Source organism: Megalops cyprinoides, chromosome 24, assembly GCF_013368585.1.
Source record: "Megalops cyprinoides isolate fMegCyp1 chromosome 24, fMegCyp1.pri, whole genome shotgun sequence".
Taxonomy (NCBI): Eukaryota; Metazoa; Chordata; class Actinopteri; order Elopiformes; family Megalopidae; genus Megalops; species Megalops cyprinoides.
The window spans coordinates 10,341,392-10,356,658 of NC_050606.1; the positions used below are offsets into that span (position 1 = coordinate 10,341,392).

At 42.1% G+C, this 15,267-nt stretch overlaps 1 protein-coding gene across 1 annotated transcript in view; it reads left to right on the forward strand.

Annotated features, from left to right (window-relative positions):
- Positions 1-15,267, forward strand: part of spidr (scaffold protein involved in DNA repair) — a 73,009-nt gene that overhangs the window by 2,346 nt on the left and 55,396 nt on the right. The window contains exons 3-4 of the mRNA XM_036519551.1: positions 848-981; positions 14,972-15,195. Of these exons, the coding sequence (XP_036375444.1) occupies positions 848-981; positions 14,972-15,195 (358 nt within the window). The remainder of the gene's footprint in view (positions 1-847; positions 982-14,971; positions 15,196-15,267) is intronic.

Genomic DNA, 15,267 nt, shown 5'->3' on the forward strand with positions numbered 1-15,267 from the left:
ATGGACAGTAAACCATGAGAGGATATTCCCTATAACCTGGTCAAAAACACAGCAAACTAGTAGAAATCAGCACTTGTATCTGTCCCTGAACACTGGGCCTTTGCAGGCTGGTCACATTTCAGAATTAGTGGCCCACTGCCGTTACAGCTGCTCCTGTTGATTTCCATTATGGCAACCAATTTTACTGCACTTCTAGAATATTGTGAGTTGGACTTTGTCCAGTAAATGAACTCCTTTCAACTGCACACACCAATCAGCACACAGGTCTATAGTACACTTGATATAGAGGACAAATGCCATTCCAGAGCACTGTGATTATTTTGTCAGCGAGTTGTCGCAGTTTTTACAGTGCGTTATGTAATTGTCCTGATATTAATTGTGCTGAAAAAATATGTTCCAACTGTCAAGCCTGGTGGTGCCACAGGCCTTACAGCCGAATAGGAGAAAGCTGTTAGTGATTGAAAAATGCTGTACAAGCTTTGTGGTGAACTAACATGTGCAAGAAAGAACAGTTTCACTCTTTCATGGCCAGGGTTCACTGGGGTTGATGGACAGATGTGAACAAAGCTATTATCCTGCCTAACTGTTAACAGTGAGGAGATATTGTTTAGAATCCTCGCCCGTTTTTTCCTTCTCTTTAACTCATAGCTCGTATAGCTCTCTCAGATGTGGGTCACTGAGAAGTATCATCCCAAACTGCTCAGTGTTGGATTTACTATTGTGGTTTATTAGATTACTGTAACAGTGGGAGTTGTCATGAATTTTATGTCTTATACTCAAGTTGCTGTACAGTTTTTGAGTACAAACAACACAGAACATTGTGTGTGTGCTCATTTCTTATGTATAGATGAATTGCATGAAATCGACTGGGACAGTGACCTGAGCAATGATGCTGAAGAGGTGGAGGTGGAGAGCTTGGCTGAAATCTCTGACTCTGATTCATGTCCAAAGGAACCAAATGAATCTCCAAAACCCCCTTTGGTAAGTGAAAAATTGAGTTGACCCAATTTACTTTTTTTTTTTGGTTTAGTTACTGTTTTGTTATGTTCATTAGAAAAAAGAGGCTTTGGTGCATCCTATTTTTTTTAATCAGCAAGAAGGTAAGTTTTCTGGGAACTGCATCCTCAGTGTGAATATGTCAGACAGCCATAGAACCATCCAAAACAATCCTTTATGACATCTGGAATGCTAATCTCATGATCTGTGCCTGTTTTCTGCCAATCCAGATGAAATAAAAATCAGTCAGTCCTGTGGGGGGTGTAACAAGCCTTCCCCTCAGGGAGACAGATTTACGACATGTGAATATGCACTGTCATTTTCCAGTGTTTGCCAGAATATTGAAGAATTCTGAATATGACCTAATAATTTAACTGCTTATTCTGAATTAAATGTCCTTAGGTAAGAATGTCACAATGTCCCATTAATATGGATGGGATAGTTCTGCTAATCACAGAATATTTTTTGTGAACATATTACATTTCAAATTCTTCAATTGTTTGGACTAATATATGTTAGTGTGTCTGTACATCTCAAATTATTATTCATACAAACAGACATAAATATTCATTATGCAGTCATAGAGTATAGATTTTGTGTAATAATTTTGAAAGATCTGATCAAAAAATGCTGCTGAATAGAGGTGTTTGGAGGTATTGGACTTGATGGACCTGTGGTGGCCTGTCTGGCCTTTCTGGCCTATCTGTTGGCATGGTTATTTAGGAAATCCTTGGGTTCTGCATTGCAAGGTTTGACACTTGAAAAAGAGCACAAACATTATGAAGGGTAAGGGCAGCGCTGAATTATGAATTTTGGTGTTTCCCTTCTAAATTCAACATTGATTAGGGCAGTCAATATTCCTGTAATCCTCTAATAGGAGAGTATTAATAGTGAATTAACAAATAAACTCGAGTACTTCCGGTCAGTCCTGCCTCACCCTTTGCTGCCATGATTCTGTTGCGAGATTTTGCTCAGGAGGGAAATAGTTTTAAGCGTAAATAACTGTACACTGTAGCCATTTTGTATTTCCATCATTGAATCTATATAAGGACTGGATAATTTAAGGACTTATTTATTACCAGGAGAAATGTATCTGGTAATAACCCCTTCCCCCACCCCCTTGTTTTTTTAATCATAACAATTAAGCGGTGCCAGATTTTCTTAATTTCGTAAAGTACAATTATGGCGTTGTGCCACTAGATGGCGCTAGTATTATGTACTGGCAAAGTATCACTGTTTTGTCCAGGAGATAAGCACACTTCCCATGAGGCAAGGTTAAGTGCCATTCATTTTGCAGTTTTTTTACTGCAGTTTCAGAAATGTGAGGTTTTAACCTGTTGATGTGTTATGTGGTCACACACAAAAATATTTTGAGTGGAGTGCGTGAGGTAAACCACTGAGTTGCACAGCAGCTCTGGCTTTGTGTGAAGAAAGTGGGGAAAACAGGAGTGATTATGACATCCAATCATTGTGTTTGTTGTGAGTGTTGTCTGCTGGAGGCAAACGTGCTGAAAATGTACTGTAAATTAAGAAATTGTTAGCAGCTACCACAATTTCTCTTCCTTGAAAGCCTTTAAAATAAACCTGGGCTCCTGACTCACAGGTGTTTACTAATGATGAAGCAGAACACATTTCAAAATGCACAGGTCCTCACAAATCCAGATTTTTCCTTGAGATAACAATGATATTTATTGTGTTTTAATCTGTCTGTGTAGGTAATGTCAGTGATCCTAAAATGTTTTACTGTGGTGGGGGCGGTGTAAGTATTCTGAGGCACATGCCAGGCGTGGACGTCATCAGGAAATGGGTATTACTGTCGACCAAGACTGCTCTACCCTCAGGTGATGACAGAATCCTGTCGCCTCATTTAGATGACTAACACCCACCTGGAGGCAAACTCCCAACTATTCGCAGAACGCTCTATCTCAAACAAAGCTGTGTCACTGTGTGTACATTTTACATGCTTGCGGATAATGTGTTGCATCAATAATTGAGATAACAGGGCAATTCACAGAAGGACACCTGTATATGCCACTGTTTCCTGCCTTTACAAGGACTTTAATGTTTGGTTAAAGTGTTACTCACACCATGCTCTTCTGAGAGCCATAAAAAACGCAACATTGACATTGGCTCCAGTATTTACCCTGAAGTGTAAATTTCACAGTAAAAGTCATCACAGTAAAAATCTTCACTAAAAATCATTCCATTCACTCCATTTTCTAGCAATCAGTTAACAAAATTTAAAAACTTAAACTCATCTTGGTCACTTGTTGCACTTTTCCATACAAAGGCTTGGGAGAAGTTGCACTAGTTATGGCTGAATCAAAACAACAAACCAGGGACAAGGTAGAATGGAAGAGGTGTGCTGAGGCTGGAAACAGCAGTTCCCAAGGTTGCCAGACAATTTGTTAGTGTCATCAAAGTCCCCCCTACGGTAGTGACCGTCCAAATACGTGTGACTTATTGAGTAATGACAACCAGGGCAGGGACACCTCCCTTGCACGTGACTGCTATATCCAGTGACGGCATGTGGAGGGTCGGCATCTTTTTGCATCACAAAGTGCTCGAGACCCCTCTGAACATCACCATGGCCAGTCCAGCTCCCATTACAGACTGTGGCTCTAAGGTTAGGGTCTCCAGACCTGTTGGCTTGGTTCTGAGTAATCGGCATAGGCAAACCTGTGCCTGAGCACAAAGACACTCCAGGAGGGACCCGTCAAGCATTGCTCAGTGTAATTTTCATCAGTCAAGGCTAAATGTGTTGTACACATCCACCTGGTTTTGTGTGGACCAGTTCTGAAGTGGCCTTGTGGTGGGAGTTCTGAAGGGGTCGAGGGCTGAAATATAAGATCATTGTTAGTATTTAAGCAACACTATAGAGCTGATGCTCTCTCCAAACTTGGTGCACGCTTTGTAATGTAAGTAATGCATCAATGTTTTGTGTGTGATGGCTATGTATTCATGGAGCAAATTCCTGGCCACTCCATTCAAACCCAGCAGTGCACCTCTAGAAGGCTATGGAATTTGCCTGTGCATTATCAAGAGTTATCAGTATGAATTAATAGTGAGAAACAAAAGCTTTGTAATTCTGTTTACAGGAGCTGAGTCTATACTGGTCTGGCCTTGATTGAATTTAAAAGGTTCTCTTCAGTATTTGTGGATGTGCAGGAGAATTGACAAAAGGAATGGAGTGGAATATATCAAGGTGAACAAAGCAAGAGTCAACAGCTAGCAGGCAATAACAGTTAAGCACCTAGCAAGTTTTCATTTTAGGACATGTCCATGCATACAGAAGCAAACTCCATACATGATGTCATTGGTGAACTGAATTAAAATTCTCTTTAGGTAATGCATAAAATGTGACTTTATGGAATGTGTAAAATGTTTGGAAAAGTGTAGATGTTTGTGGCCTGGGTGCAGGGGGGGTCTGCCTAGTATGAAATTTGTCAAAGTGTGAATGCAATTCCAGAAAATCTTAGGGTCTCCTGTACCTGTCAGTGGCTTAACTCCCACTGTGGTTGGCAACTAATGACACTGGGCTGGGAGCAATGGATTTGTTAAAGGTCAAATTTCTGCTCCTCTCGATTTCAACCTCATAGGCCACTGATGCTTTCTGCTGATATCTTCCTCGTGATTTGATGAATACTCCACACACCCCATCAAAACAGCATACTTTATAATGTTTCCTAAAAATGAGATCTCTGGGATGACGCTTTTGAGGCGCTTCACGACAAGTCTTCACTCATTTGTCCTGCCAATCTTTGTAACGTCTCTAGACTTGTCATCTCCAGCCATCTCCTGTCATGTTCAGTGTGAGTAGTCAGTGTCTATCGCCGTTCGTACCACCAGTGTCTTTGTCAATATGGGAAGTTTCCTGTTGATTTTGTGGTTTATGATTCAGAAAGGCAGGTCTCTCAGCGTCATTCCTGACAACTCCTCCTCAAGCAGTGTTTGTGGAAGGTCGGGACGGTATACTGAGAAAGCTTAGGTGTAATTATTGTATTACCATCGGTTTCGTAGAGGTTAGTCATCAGCTTCTGTCTAAATTTTACAGTCTGTGTAGCATTTCTCATTACCGTTGTCCCCGCCTGAAAGAATTGAATGAACCGTCAATGCCTTCAGTTGACTGCGGCTTTGAAACTTAAATCAAACATTAGTCTACCTTGTTAAGAGGCCTTGCTACGTGCAGTGCAGCTCTTTGCAGGTAACATAAGCAGAGAGGAGATGTACGGCTCATCACTTGCACGTTGAGCGTCTGTGCGGCCGTGAAACCGCCCCTGTTTCTGTGGAAGAGGCCGAGGACAGATGACTGTTGAGCTCCGCACCAAAAGCCACTTCCTCTTGTCACCTTTTAATTTGCTGCTGTCAGCTCTCCAAGCACTGACCCCTGACCTCAGCGAGCTGAGAGCATGTGTGGCGTGGGGCCCCCAGTAAGAATTAAACTCTTCCTTCTCCTCCCCCCGCCCACGGAGAGTGTGAGTTTCAGCTGCAAGACTACCATGATTCAGAAAAGGGCTGCCCGAGGATGAATGTAGGCCACGGGTCGGGTTCGAGTAGCGATTATTTTCCCTCGCGCGAATAACCCCGTTGTTTCACGGCGGTGACTTTTTCAATGTTAGCTGAACTTGTTGCACATGTCATTTCTACGAAATTACCGTTTTATATGCATATCCTGGGTATTTAAGTGTTCCAGCAAACACTGAGTTACTGTTGGTCTTTCAAGCGTAGAGCTTGACAAAGAAGAAAACTGTGCACTGGCCCCGTGGGATAGTAGATTTACTGGCCCGCGACGGTAAAGCGCTGGCCCCAGTGCACCCGTGCACGAATGGAGGCAAATGCAGACTTTTACTGCCTTAATGGCTTCTTGACCAAGTTGTGGAGTTTTAAGTTTCAACATTTTATCATTATTGAGCATCGAGCACCTCTTTTGTGAGGTAATTACCAAGGCTACACGGAGTACTGCTACATAACATACATGTAATGAAGTATAACATACAGAGTTCTGCTATACAGTGCTGGCCAAAAGTATTGGCACCCCTGCAATTCTGTCAGATAATGCTCAATTTCTCCCAGAAAATGATTGCAATTACAAATGTTTTGGTAGTAATATCTTCATTTATTTTGCTTGCAATGAAAAAACACAAAAGACAATGAAAAAAAAATTAAATCAATTATCATTTTACACAAAACTCCAAAAATGGACCGGACAAAAGTATTGGCACCCTCAGCCTAATACTTGGTAGCACAACCTTTGGACAAAATAACTGCGAACAACCGCTTCCGGTATCCATCAATGAGTTTCTTACAATGCTCTGCTGGAATTTTAGACCATTCTTCTTTGGCAAACTGCTCCAGCTCCCTGAGATTTGAAGGGTGCCTTCTCCAAACTGCCATTTTCAGATCTCTCCGCAAGTGTTCTATGGGATTCAGGTCTGGACTCATTGCTGGCCACTTTAGAAGTCTCCAGTGCTTTCCCTCAAACCATTTTCTAGTGCTTTTTGAAGTGTGCTTTGGGTCATTGTCCTGCTGGAAGACCCATGACCTCTGAGGGAGACCCAGCTTTCTCACACTGGGCCCTACATTACGCTGCAAAATTTGTTGGTAGTCTTCAGACTTCATAATGCCATGCACACGGTCAAGCAGTCCAGTGCCAGAGGCAGCAAAGCAACCCCAAAACATCAGGGAACCTCCGCCATGTTTGACTGTGGGGACCGTGTTCTTTTCTTTGAAGGCCTCGTTTTTTTTCCTGTAAACTCTATGTTGATGCCTTTTCCCAAAAAGCTCTACTTTTGTCTCATCTGACCAGAGAACATTCTTCCAAAATGTTTTTGGCTTTCTCAGGTAAGTTTTAGCAAACTCCAGCCTGGCTTTTTTATGTCTCTGGGTCAGAAGTGGAGTCTTCCTGGGTATCCTACCATAGAGTCCCTTTTCATTCAGACACCGACGGATAGTACGGGTTGACACTGTTGTACCCTCGGACTGCAGGACAGCTTGAACTTGTCTGGATGTTAGTCGAGGTTCTTTATCCACCATCCGCACAATCTTTCGTTGAAATCTCTCGTCAATTTTTCTTTTCCGTCCACATCTAGGGAGGTTAGCCACAGTGCCATGGGCTTTAAACCTATTGATGACACTGCGCACGGTAGACACAGGAACATTCAGGTCTTTGGAGATGGACTTGTAGCCTTGAGATTGCCCATGCTTCCTCACAATTTTGCTTCTCAAGTCCTCAGACAGTTCTTTGGTCTTCTTTCTTTTCTCCATACTCAATGTGGTACACACAAGGACACAGGACAGAGGTTGAGTCAACTTTAATCCATTTTAACTGGCTGCAAGTGTGATTTAGTGATTGCCACCACCTGTTATGTGTCACAGGTAAGTAACAGGTGCTGTTAATTACACAAATTAGAGAAGCATCACATGATTTTTCAAAGGGTGCCAATACTTTTGTCCGGCCCATTTTTGGAGTTTTGTGTAAATTGATACTTGATTTGACTTTTTTTTCTTTCTCTTTTGTGTTTTTTTATTGCAAGCAAAATAAATGAAGATATTACTACCAAAACATTTGTAATTGCAATCATTTTCTGGGAGAAATTGAGCATTATCTGACAGAATTGCAGGGGTGCCAATACTTTTGGCCAGCACTGTATATGTATAATGTAACGTAATGTAACATAGAAAATACTGCTATCCACAAGTGCCATCATGACTAAGAATGAAGTGCTGCATGCTGCTTGACTGAAGTATACATTAATGGACCGTCTGGGTTAGCCAGCTAAAGAGGTAGCTAGTTAGGAACCTAGTTAAACAATGAAGGAGGAAGAGACCCTTACTCATAATCGTGGTTAGCTAGATAGCCAACAAGGTAATTGGCGATTTGTCCTTTTCATAGTTATATTCTCCATATACTAATTATGATTTAGATTCTTTTCTCTTCTGAAGTTCAGCAAGCTATCTTTAATCTTTTTCTGACTAACTGATTCAAAATTGATTCACACTGATTATTCATCAGCGACGACAAGGTATCTAAGCCACCATCAACATAGACCAGATTAAGTTTTTTCTGCAGTTATTAGTTTGTCTTGAGTGGTGCTTCCCATCTCCGCCCCGCTTTATCAGGCCCTCAGACCTCAGGTCATGGTCATATTGCAGTGTGAAAATTACTCAGTTGCCCTGAAATTATGCAGACAAGATAAACATGTGAATATCATAAGGATAATAAATAGGATAAATAATTAATGCAGTTCACTTCAAATACAAACATGCTGTGCAGTATAAAAATACATGAAGGTGGGGCAGATTTGGTGCTTGTACTTTTAACATATATGCGGATGTGGTTTGGAGACCACATACTTCCAAATTCTGCCCTGTCACCCATTTAGCTAGACTGATCACCAGGTCGAAACCTCAGGGTTTTTTTTGCATCACTGGTGTGAAAATAAAACCTAGAAAATGAAACTTACCAAGACTGACTAAATTAGATGCCCAGCTCAGGGTTCAGGCTTGAGGGTGCAGCGGTGAAGTTTTTGTGACCATGCAAACATTCAAACCGGTGGTTAAACAGCAAGTCTGAGGTCTTGCTGTCTGCAAAATTACTTTTTGCAGAATTGTTTTCTGGCACTGAAAAAACTACCATGGTTTGAAATCGATGGCTGAGAGGGAACTGTCTCAGAGTGTTGTTAGTCTGGGAGTGTTGTTAGCCTGGTCTGTTGCTTGTTCAATTGAATGGATACACTTATGTTCCATTGTGCTGGATCACTCTGGATAAGAGTGTCTGCTAAATGCATGCATGTAACGTAATGTAATGTAATGTAATGAAACTAAAATTCTGTCCCGGTGTTGTGAACTGCGAGACTGTCACGCGATGGTATCGTAGCGGCCCTTTTAAAGGAGCACTTAGGACCTGGATGCTGTTGTCTGTGGTCAACATGCCCTCCCTGGGAGACTTTGAATGGTTTATCAGGTTTAAGCATGAGCTGAAGAAATTAGAACCAGGCCTTGGACTCATGTAGCATTGCTATTTTAGCCCAGAATGTATTTTTTCCCTCGCTCCCAACTATTTTTACTCCCAAACCTGTGGAAAAAAAAAATGGCTGAAATGATATCACCTCTTGAACCGTCCGCTCCGAATAAGAAGGAGACAACAACAGCAGCGGAGATAAAAAAAAACTAAAACGGGCGCATTCCTTCAGCGAGACGACATCCAGGAGAACGGGTTCCTCTGGCTCCGGCCTCGCTCGCGAACGGACGCCAGCTGCTTACTGGAAGAGCCCCGCAAAACGTGCGCTCCAGTTCATTCAGCTCTCCTTTCGATCTTTACTGAAAAAAAAAAAGCGACCATTGCGGCAGCATTTCCTTCACATCTTGGTATTTGTACAATCTGCGTGTGGTGAATCAACTGTACGTGCCAATCTGTGGTACTGATAGAGGATTACGGTAGTACAGTAGTGAAACACGTATTTAGAAGACAAGAGCTCAGTGGGACCAGCTTGTGATCTTTCTCAAACTTAATGTAACTGATGATAAAGATGCAACATTTGTGGGAAGATTCTTTTCTGGAGTGGCTGGGTGTATACATGTATGTCTTACATTGTGTAGTAACTGTGAAAACTGTTGTTTCTTCAAGAATGTTAGCACTCCCACAAAAAAAACATAAACGTGTAGAAAATTGGTGTTTAAGTTGCTTGCATGTAAAACGGGTTCTACCGCTTCAGTCTCGCTGTGTTGTGGTGTTAAAATGGAAAATTTCTGTTCAGACTATTGGCTGAATTTCAAAAAGCACTTCTAGCGAATGTAAAATAGATATCTTTCTCAGATTACTTTAAAGTGTGCAGGAAAGTCATATTTATGTACATGGCTTGAGGTTTGTGCTGTTTTAATTTCCATATCAATCATTAAGCCCCCAAAAAAGTCTTCAGGTAACTTTAAATAGCAATCGCTGTTTGTAACACACAGGAAAAAGATCTTTATAGGTGACCCAAGAGATGAGAATTTAAAATCTTACTCCTTAGCATGACATTCTGTCATTCATTTGCTCAGGTACCAAAGATGATTAGGATTAACAGAAGACAAGAGCTTGAAATATGAGGCTTATGTTACTAGCATGATAAGCATCACAAAAACCCAAGCATCCAGTGCTGGTGTCTCCTTCCAGAAGGATTTAACTACCAGTGACTTTGCACGGTGATGAACAATGTCATTGCTCATCTGTGATGGGTAAAGAATCATGAATAAAACGTTTACACAGCTAATATTCTTCCACTGACTGGGACATTACTGGAATATTCCGTCTTCTAATATGAGGTCTTCGTTTTTTGGAATTCAGAATGAACTTTTTATATGGTTGCATATGTATAGAATTGCTTATATGTTTTTAATGATGTGCACTGGCATGCATGTAAAGGGGGCCACTATGCCCCCTATTACTTAATTAACAATGCAGTGCTCGGAGTCTTCTCTTAGACACACACGCACACACGCACACACACACACGCACGCACACACGCACACACACACACACACGCACACACACACACACACAAACACACACACACACACACACAGAAGCACCGACTAACACTGCTGCACGCTCATTTGCAGAGTCCTCATTTGGTCTCTTAACACAGAAACGCAAGCACACTTTCTTCTCAGACATGGGCACCCGACACAAAAACGTACTCTTCCTCTCCCACGCGCTGACTTCACGTGTAGATCACACTTTGACGTAGGCTGGCATCACAGACACACCACGGCACGCTGCCCCTATCAATGCACACCAATCTATCTGTCCGAGATCTCAGAGAGATCTCAAAACCGAAACCGTGAGATTCCCAGAGGCGGCTGAGTATGTTTGAGGGTCACGCTTGCTGAAATTTCCATAACTCATGCAATCCTCTGTTAATCCTCATTGTCTGATTGTGTCTACTGCAATTTTATGTTTGTTTAATATGACTAAAACACCATGCGTAAGCATGTAATCTTAGAAAGGGAGTTGTCAGAAGAGAGCATGGAGATTTTCGGTGGCTCTGTGAGTTATGAGGAGTAGAGTTTTTAGTTCTGAATTGATTATGTGAACTGATGCTTATGACACAAATGGCTGGAGGCATGGGGGTGGTTTATTTGAGTACAGGCAGTCCTAACTTTTACAGCGCCATATTCCTGGAAACCCTGCTGTAAACTGGAGTGTCGTGAAATGATTCTCATTCTCCCAGGGGCGCAATGTATCAGGTGGCGCTTACTTTCCTGAACAGAGCCTAGAAGTGACATTTTTCATAAAGATGGCTGCAGTCTTTTGAGTCATAAATGATATAACTGTGTAAATAGTGATATATTCAAATGTACTGACACACAAAGTACATGATAAATACTACAGTTTTAGAGTAATGTCATAAAGGAGTTATAAACTGAACGTGAACTACTGTAAATGCGCTGTTAATACTGGAAATATCAGCTACTCTGTGGCTCAACTTAAGTCAGCCAGCTGTAGTAGCCTGACTAAAGTGTTAGGCGTAGAAACTGCCATGCATTCTTTTTGAGGTGACCATAGATTGAAACAATTGCCTCAACTTGAATCATTTTAGACTTTTACTGCAAAAGCCACATCATTGCCAGATCACGATGAAGTTTATTGACTTTTCCTCTTTCCTGTAATTCTCCTTGTGATTGTTGGTCATTGTAATAACCTTCAAACTTCTCACCATCTCGCTATTTCTGTGAACTTTGTATGGATGCCTTGTGAATTAATGACGTGTTGCATATTCGAGTGATTTCGTGTGAGCAAGAATTAAAGATACTTTGGATTATTGCCTCCAGCTGTTATTTTTATATTTGTCCTCCATGTGTTAAATGCCTTAGCTTACTATGACCCCATGACAGCGGCAGAAACAAGTTGCTAGCATGCTGTCAGTGGGTTTGTCCTTGCCTGATTAATTAATCATATTTACAATTAGTTCTCTGAAATGTCTTGGACATGTGTAATAATTTATGTTGTTGATACTGGGGAAATGCTGAGATACATGTGGCTGCACAAAAACCTCTCCCTCGTTCTGAATCTTTATTTTGCGTCTTAACCATTAAGGGCAGCATTGTTGTAGGCGTGGTAACTGCAGATCTTAATAAAGCGGATTGTCGCGAATCGGGGCCTGGCTGTGTCGTCTGTGTAAAGTGTACCCTTCCACTGCAATATGTTGTTAGTTTCCTGTTTGTTTTCCTTTTTTTTTGAAGCTTTTAGCTTAGTTGATTTAAGTGATAAATTTGCCCCCGTGTAGCCCTCAGATCTGACGTGTTGTTGTGCCCATACATCACCCCGAAGGGGACGCCCAGTAACGTGCTGTGCTCTCGAAACAAAAGGGATGCTTGAAGCGCGCAGCTGCCTCCGGCCTATCAAATGTCCAGCACTGCGAGGAGTCCTTAAATACCCTTTCAGCAGCTCGGTCACGTGAACGACGGAAACGGGGGATTCATTAAAAACCATTTTGCTATAGGAAGAGAGCACGGCTCCATAGTCACAGAGGACTGTGTGGACTAAACAGAATGATATAATAGTTATCTAAGGAATGTTAAGGGGGGAAAAAACAAGAAATTATACAAACCCCCAGAAGGTTCTCTGACTGGGAAAAGGGTGTGATGTATAAAGAAAACAAAATCTGTTTGTGTTTAAGTGACAGTTAAATACTAAAAAAAAAAAAGCCTTGTCATGCTTACTTGACCTGTGCTCTGACAAAGCCGTTCAGCCAGCAACCCTGCGTGTTTGCTAACCCACTTTACCCTTGGCCAGATCAGTCAGATGTTTTCATTCTGACATTTTCTTCGCAGTGGATACACATCTTTATAGTAGAGATTCAAATGCACGCACCTGCCAGGTCGAAGAAGTGTCTGTTGAAGGTGTTAGCAGTGCCTATCCAGCAAACAGGGTTAACAGCTAGCAGCGTGACTGTGCCTGCGAGATTGTAAATCGAATTTACTACTGTTTGTTCAGCGAAACAAGCTAATGAAGAGGTTTCATAGGCAGAGCACCGCGCAGGGCGAGCACATTTTTGAGCCAGGGCCAGGAACATAGTGTTCTCTGTTGCTAGTTAGTGTGTGACGTCTCCTGGCATGCGGCCCAACAGGGTCAAGTTCATTCAAATAAGAGAGCGCGTAGGCTGACGGGGCGAGGAATGCTGATCTTGTCTGCACATGACGGGAAGGGGGTGGCTGGGATTTTTCCACGGGAATTGGTTTTAGCGATACCATCAGGTGTGCTCAGTGCGGTGATGCGGCACCACTGTGAGGCCTGTGTCGTACCTGGGAGGGCGTCGCCCCCTTCCACACACACACACACACACACACACACACACACACACGCGCGCGCACGCGCGCGCCCACTTTCTCATGCACACACACACACTCTCTCTCACACACACACGTACGTGTCTACTTTCTCACGCACAATCTTTCTCTCAAACACACACACACACACACACACACACACACGCGTCTACTTTCTCACGCACACACTCTCTCACACACACACACACACACACACGCACTCCCAGTGCATGATCACACATGCACAGACACACAGTCTTTCACAGACACACACTCAACGGATTTATAAACACCCTTGCAAACACACTGTCATGCCTGCATATGTGCACGTTTAAAAATAATTTCAAAAAATAATTTTGGAAAATTTCATTGCTGAACTGCAGTCCTTACATATTTAAGCCATTAGATGGTTTAAGTTAATTAAACACAGCATAACACAAGCACATTCTCACACTCACGCTCACACATGCTTTCTTAAAATAGAGTGCGTGTTATATTATGCTGGGAACTATGTGAAAGTTGGTTATTTCTTTCAAGAGTTTTAACTCAATCATTACAGGTGCATAGCCCTGCTAAGTGGTAAGTGCGGAGAGGGTAGAAAAAAAAAGCAACTGATTGCTGTCAGTACCTGGCAAATTTAAAGCTGTTTATAACACCTCATGATATTTATTGTAGTTAATGAACAGTTTGTTGGTCAAACTCTGGTTAGTTAGATGAGTATATCAATTCCATGGAGACACATTTAATCATTGAATAAAGAATATAATTAAATGATTCATTATATGATTGACAAAATGAGGCTTAGGGAATTATTAAACTGCCACCTGTTTTGTCGTTTTCTCGTGCATAGTACAACGTGCCATGATTACTTCAAATTATGCCTAGCTAATTATTGGCCCCGATTTTTGATTGCCCCTCTGAATATGAGTTGGGTTTGCCACGATTTTCTGTGAAACTCGCCGAATACATGCTGCAGTCGTATCCGAACACCTTAGATCGTTCACTGTGTCAAGGCCTAGGAGCGACAGTAATTGCAAGCTTGGAACAGATGTCAAGCATTCTTGAATTTTTTTTTTTCAGATTTCTGTTCAAAGTTTCAGGGTTTCATGAACAGTGCGTGCCTGCCAAAATCCAGTGAAAAATGAACCTTCAAATGGGATGTAATATGCCAAAACTCCCCAAAAACAGGAATTTTCTGTCAGCTATTGGTGTTTGTAGTAGGATTCACCCACCAGCTGTAAGAAAGCCGCAGATGTAGAAAGATAAAACCCAAAAATGGAGCACTGTGACAAACATAGCAAGTGACACACAGCACAATTCCCCAGTTTCCATACCCACGCAATGTGTGAGCCTCAGCTTCCCTGATTCTGCTGTAGTCATAACATGTGTCACGTTTTCAAGAATCGTAGCGCGTACTTGGCTTCAGACATTTATGAATGAAGATGTGTGCCCTTAATGTCTAAAACAAAATGCAAAGCCTAAAGTCGCTCGTCACAACAAGTAACATTATCAGCTGCGGGTTCGTTGCTCCAGAATAGCGCAGTTCCCTTTACAGTTAACAAAATGTAATTTTTGTTTGCAAACTTAGCAAGCGAAAGGATGGAGTGATTTTTGGTTTCTGCCCCTCTGCACAGTTCTGAATGCCAAAAGTCCTGTTTCCCTCTAGGTGACGGACGCAGAGATCTCGGACTACTCTGACGATGAGAGCGTTGAGCCTGCGGGCCAGGCCAGATGTGAGCATGTTCCCTGGCAACCTAGTGGGAACAGCGTGAGGTCAGCCAGCGATTGGATCAGGTCTGCACAGGCAGTGCTGCGGACGCCTCAGAAACAGGACAACAGACAGTTCAAGACCCCAGAGGACTCGGCCAAGAAGAAAAAGAAATTCCTAAGGTGGCTGTCTCTAAATCTCAACCTCTTCAGTATTTAAAATGTTTTTTTTTTGTCCCATTTGGTAGGTATTTC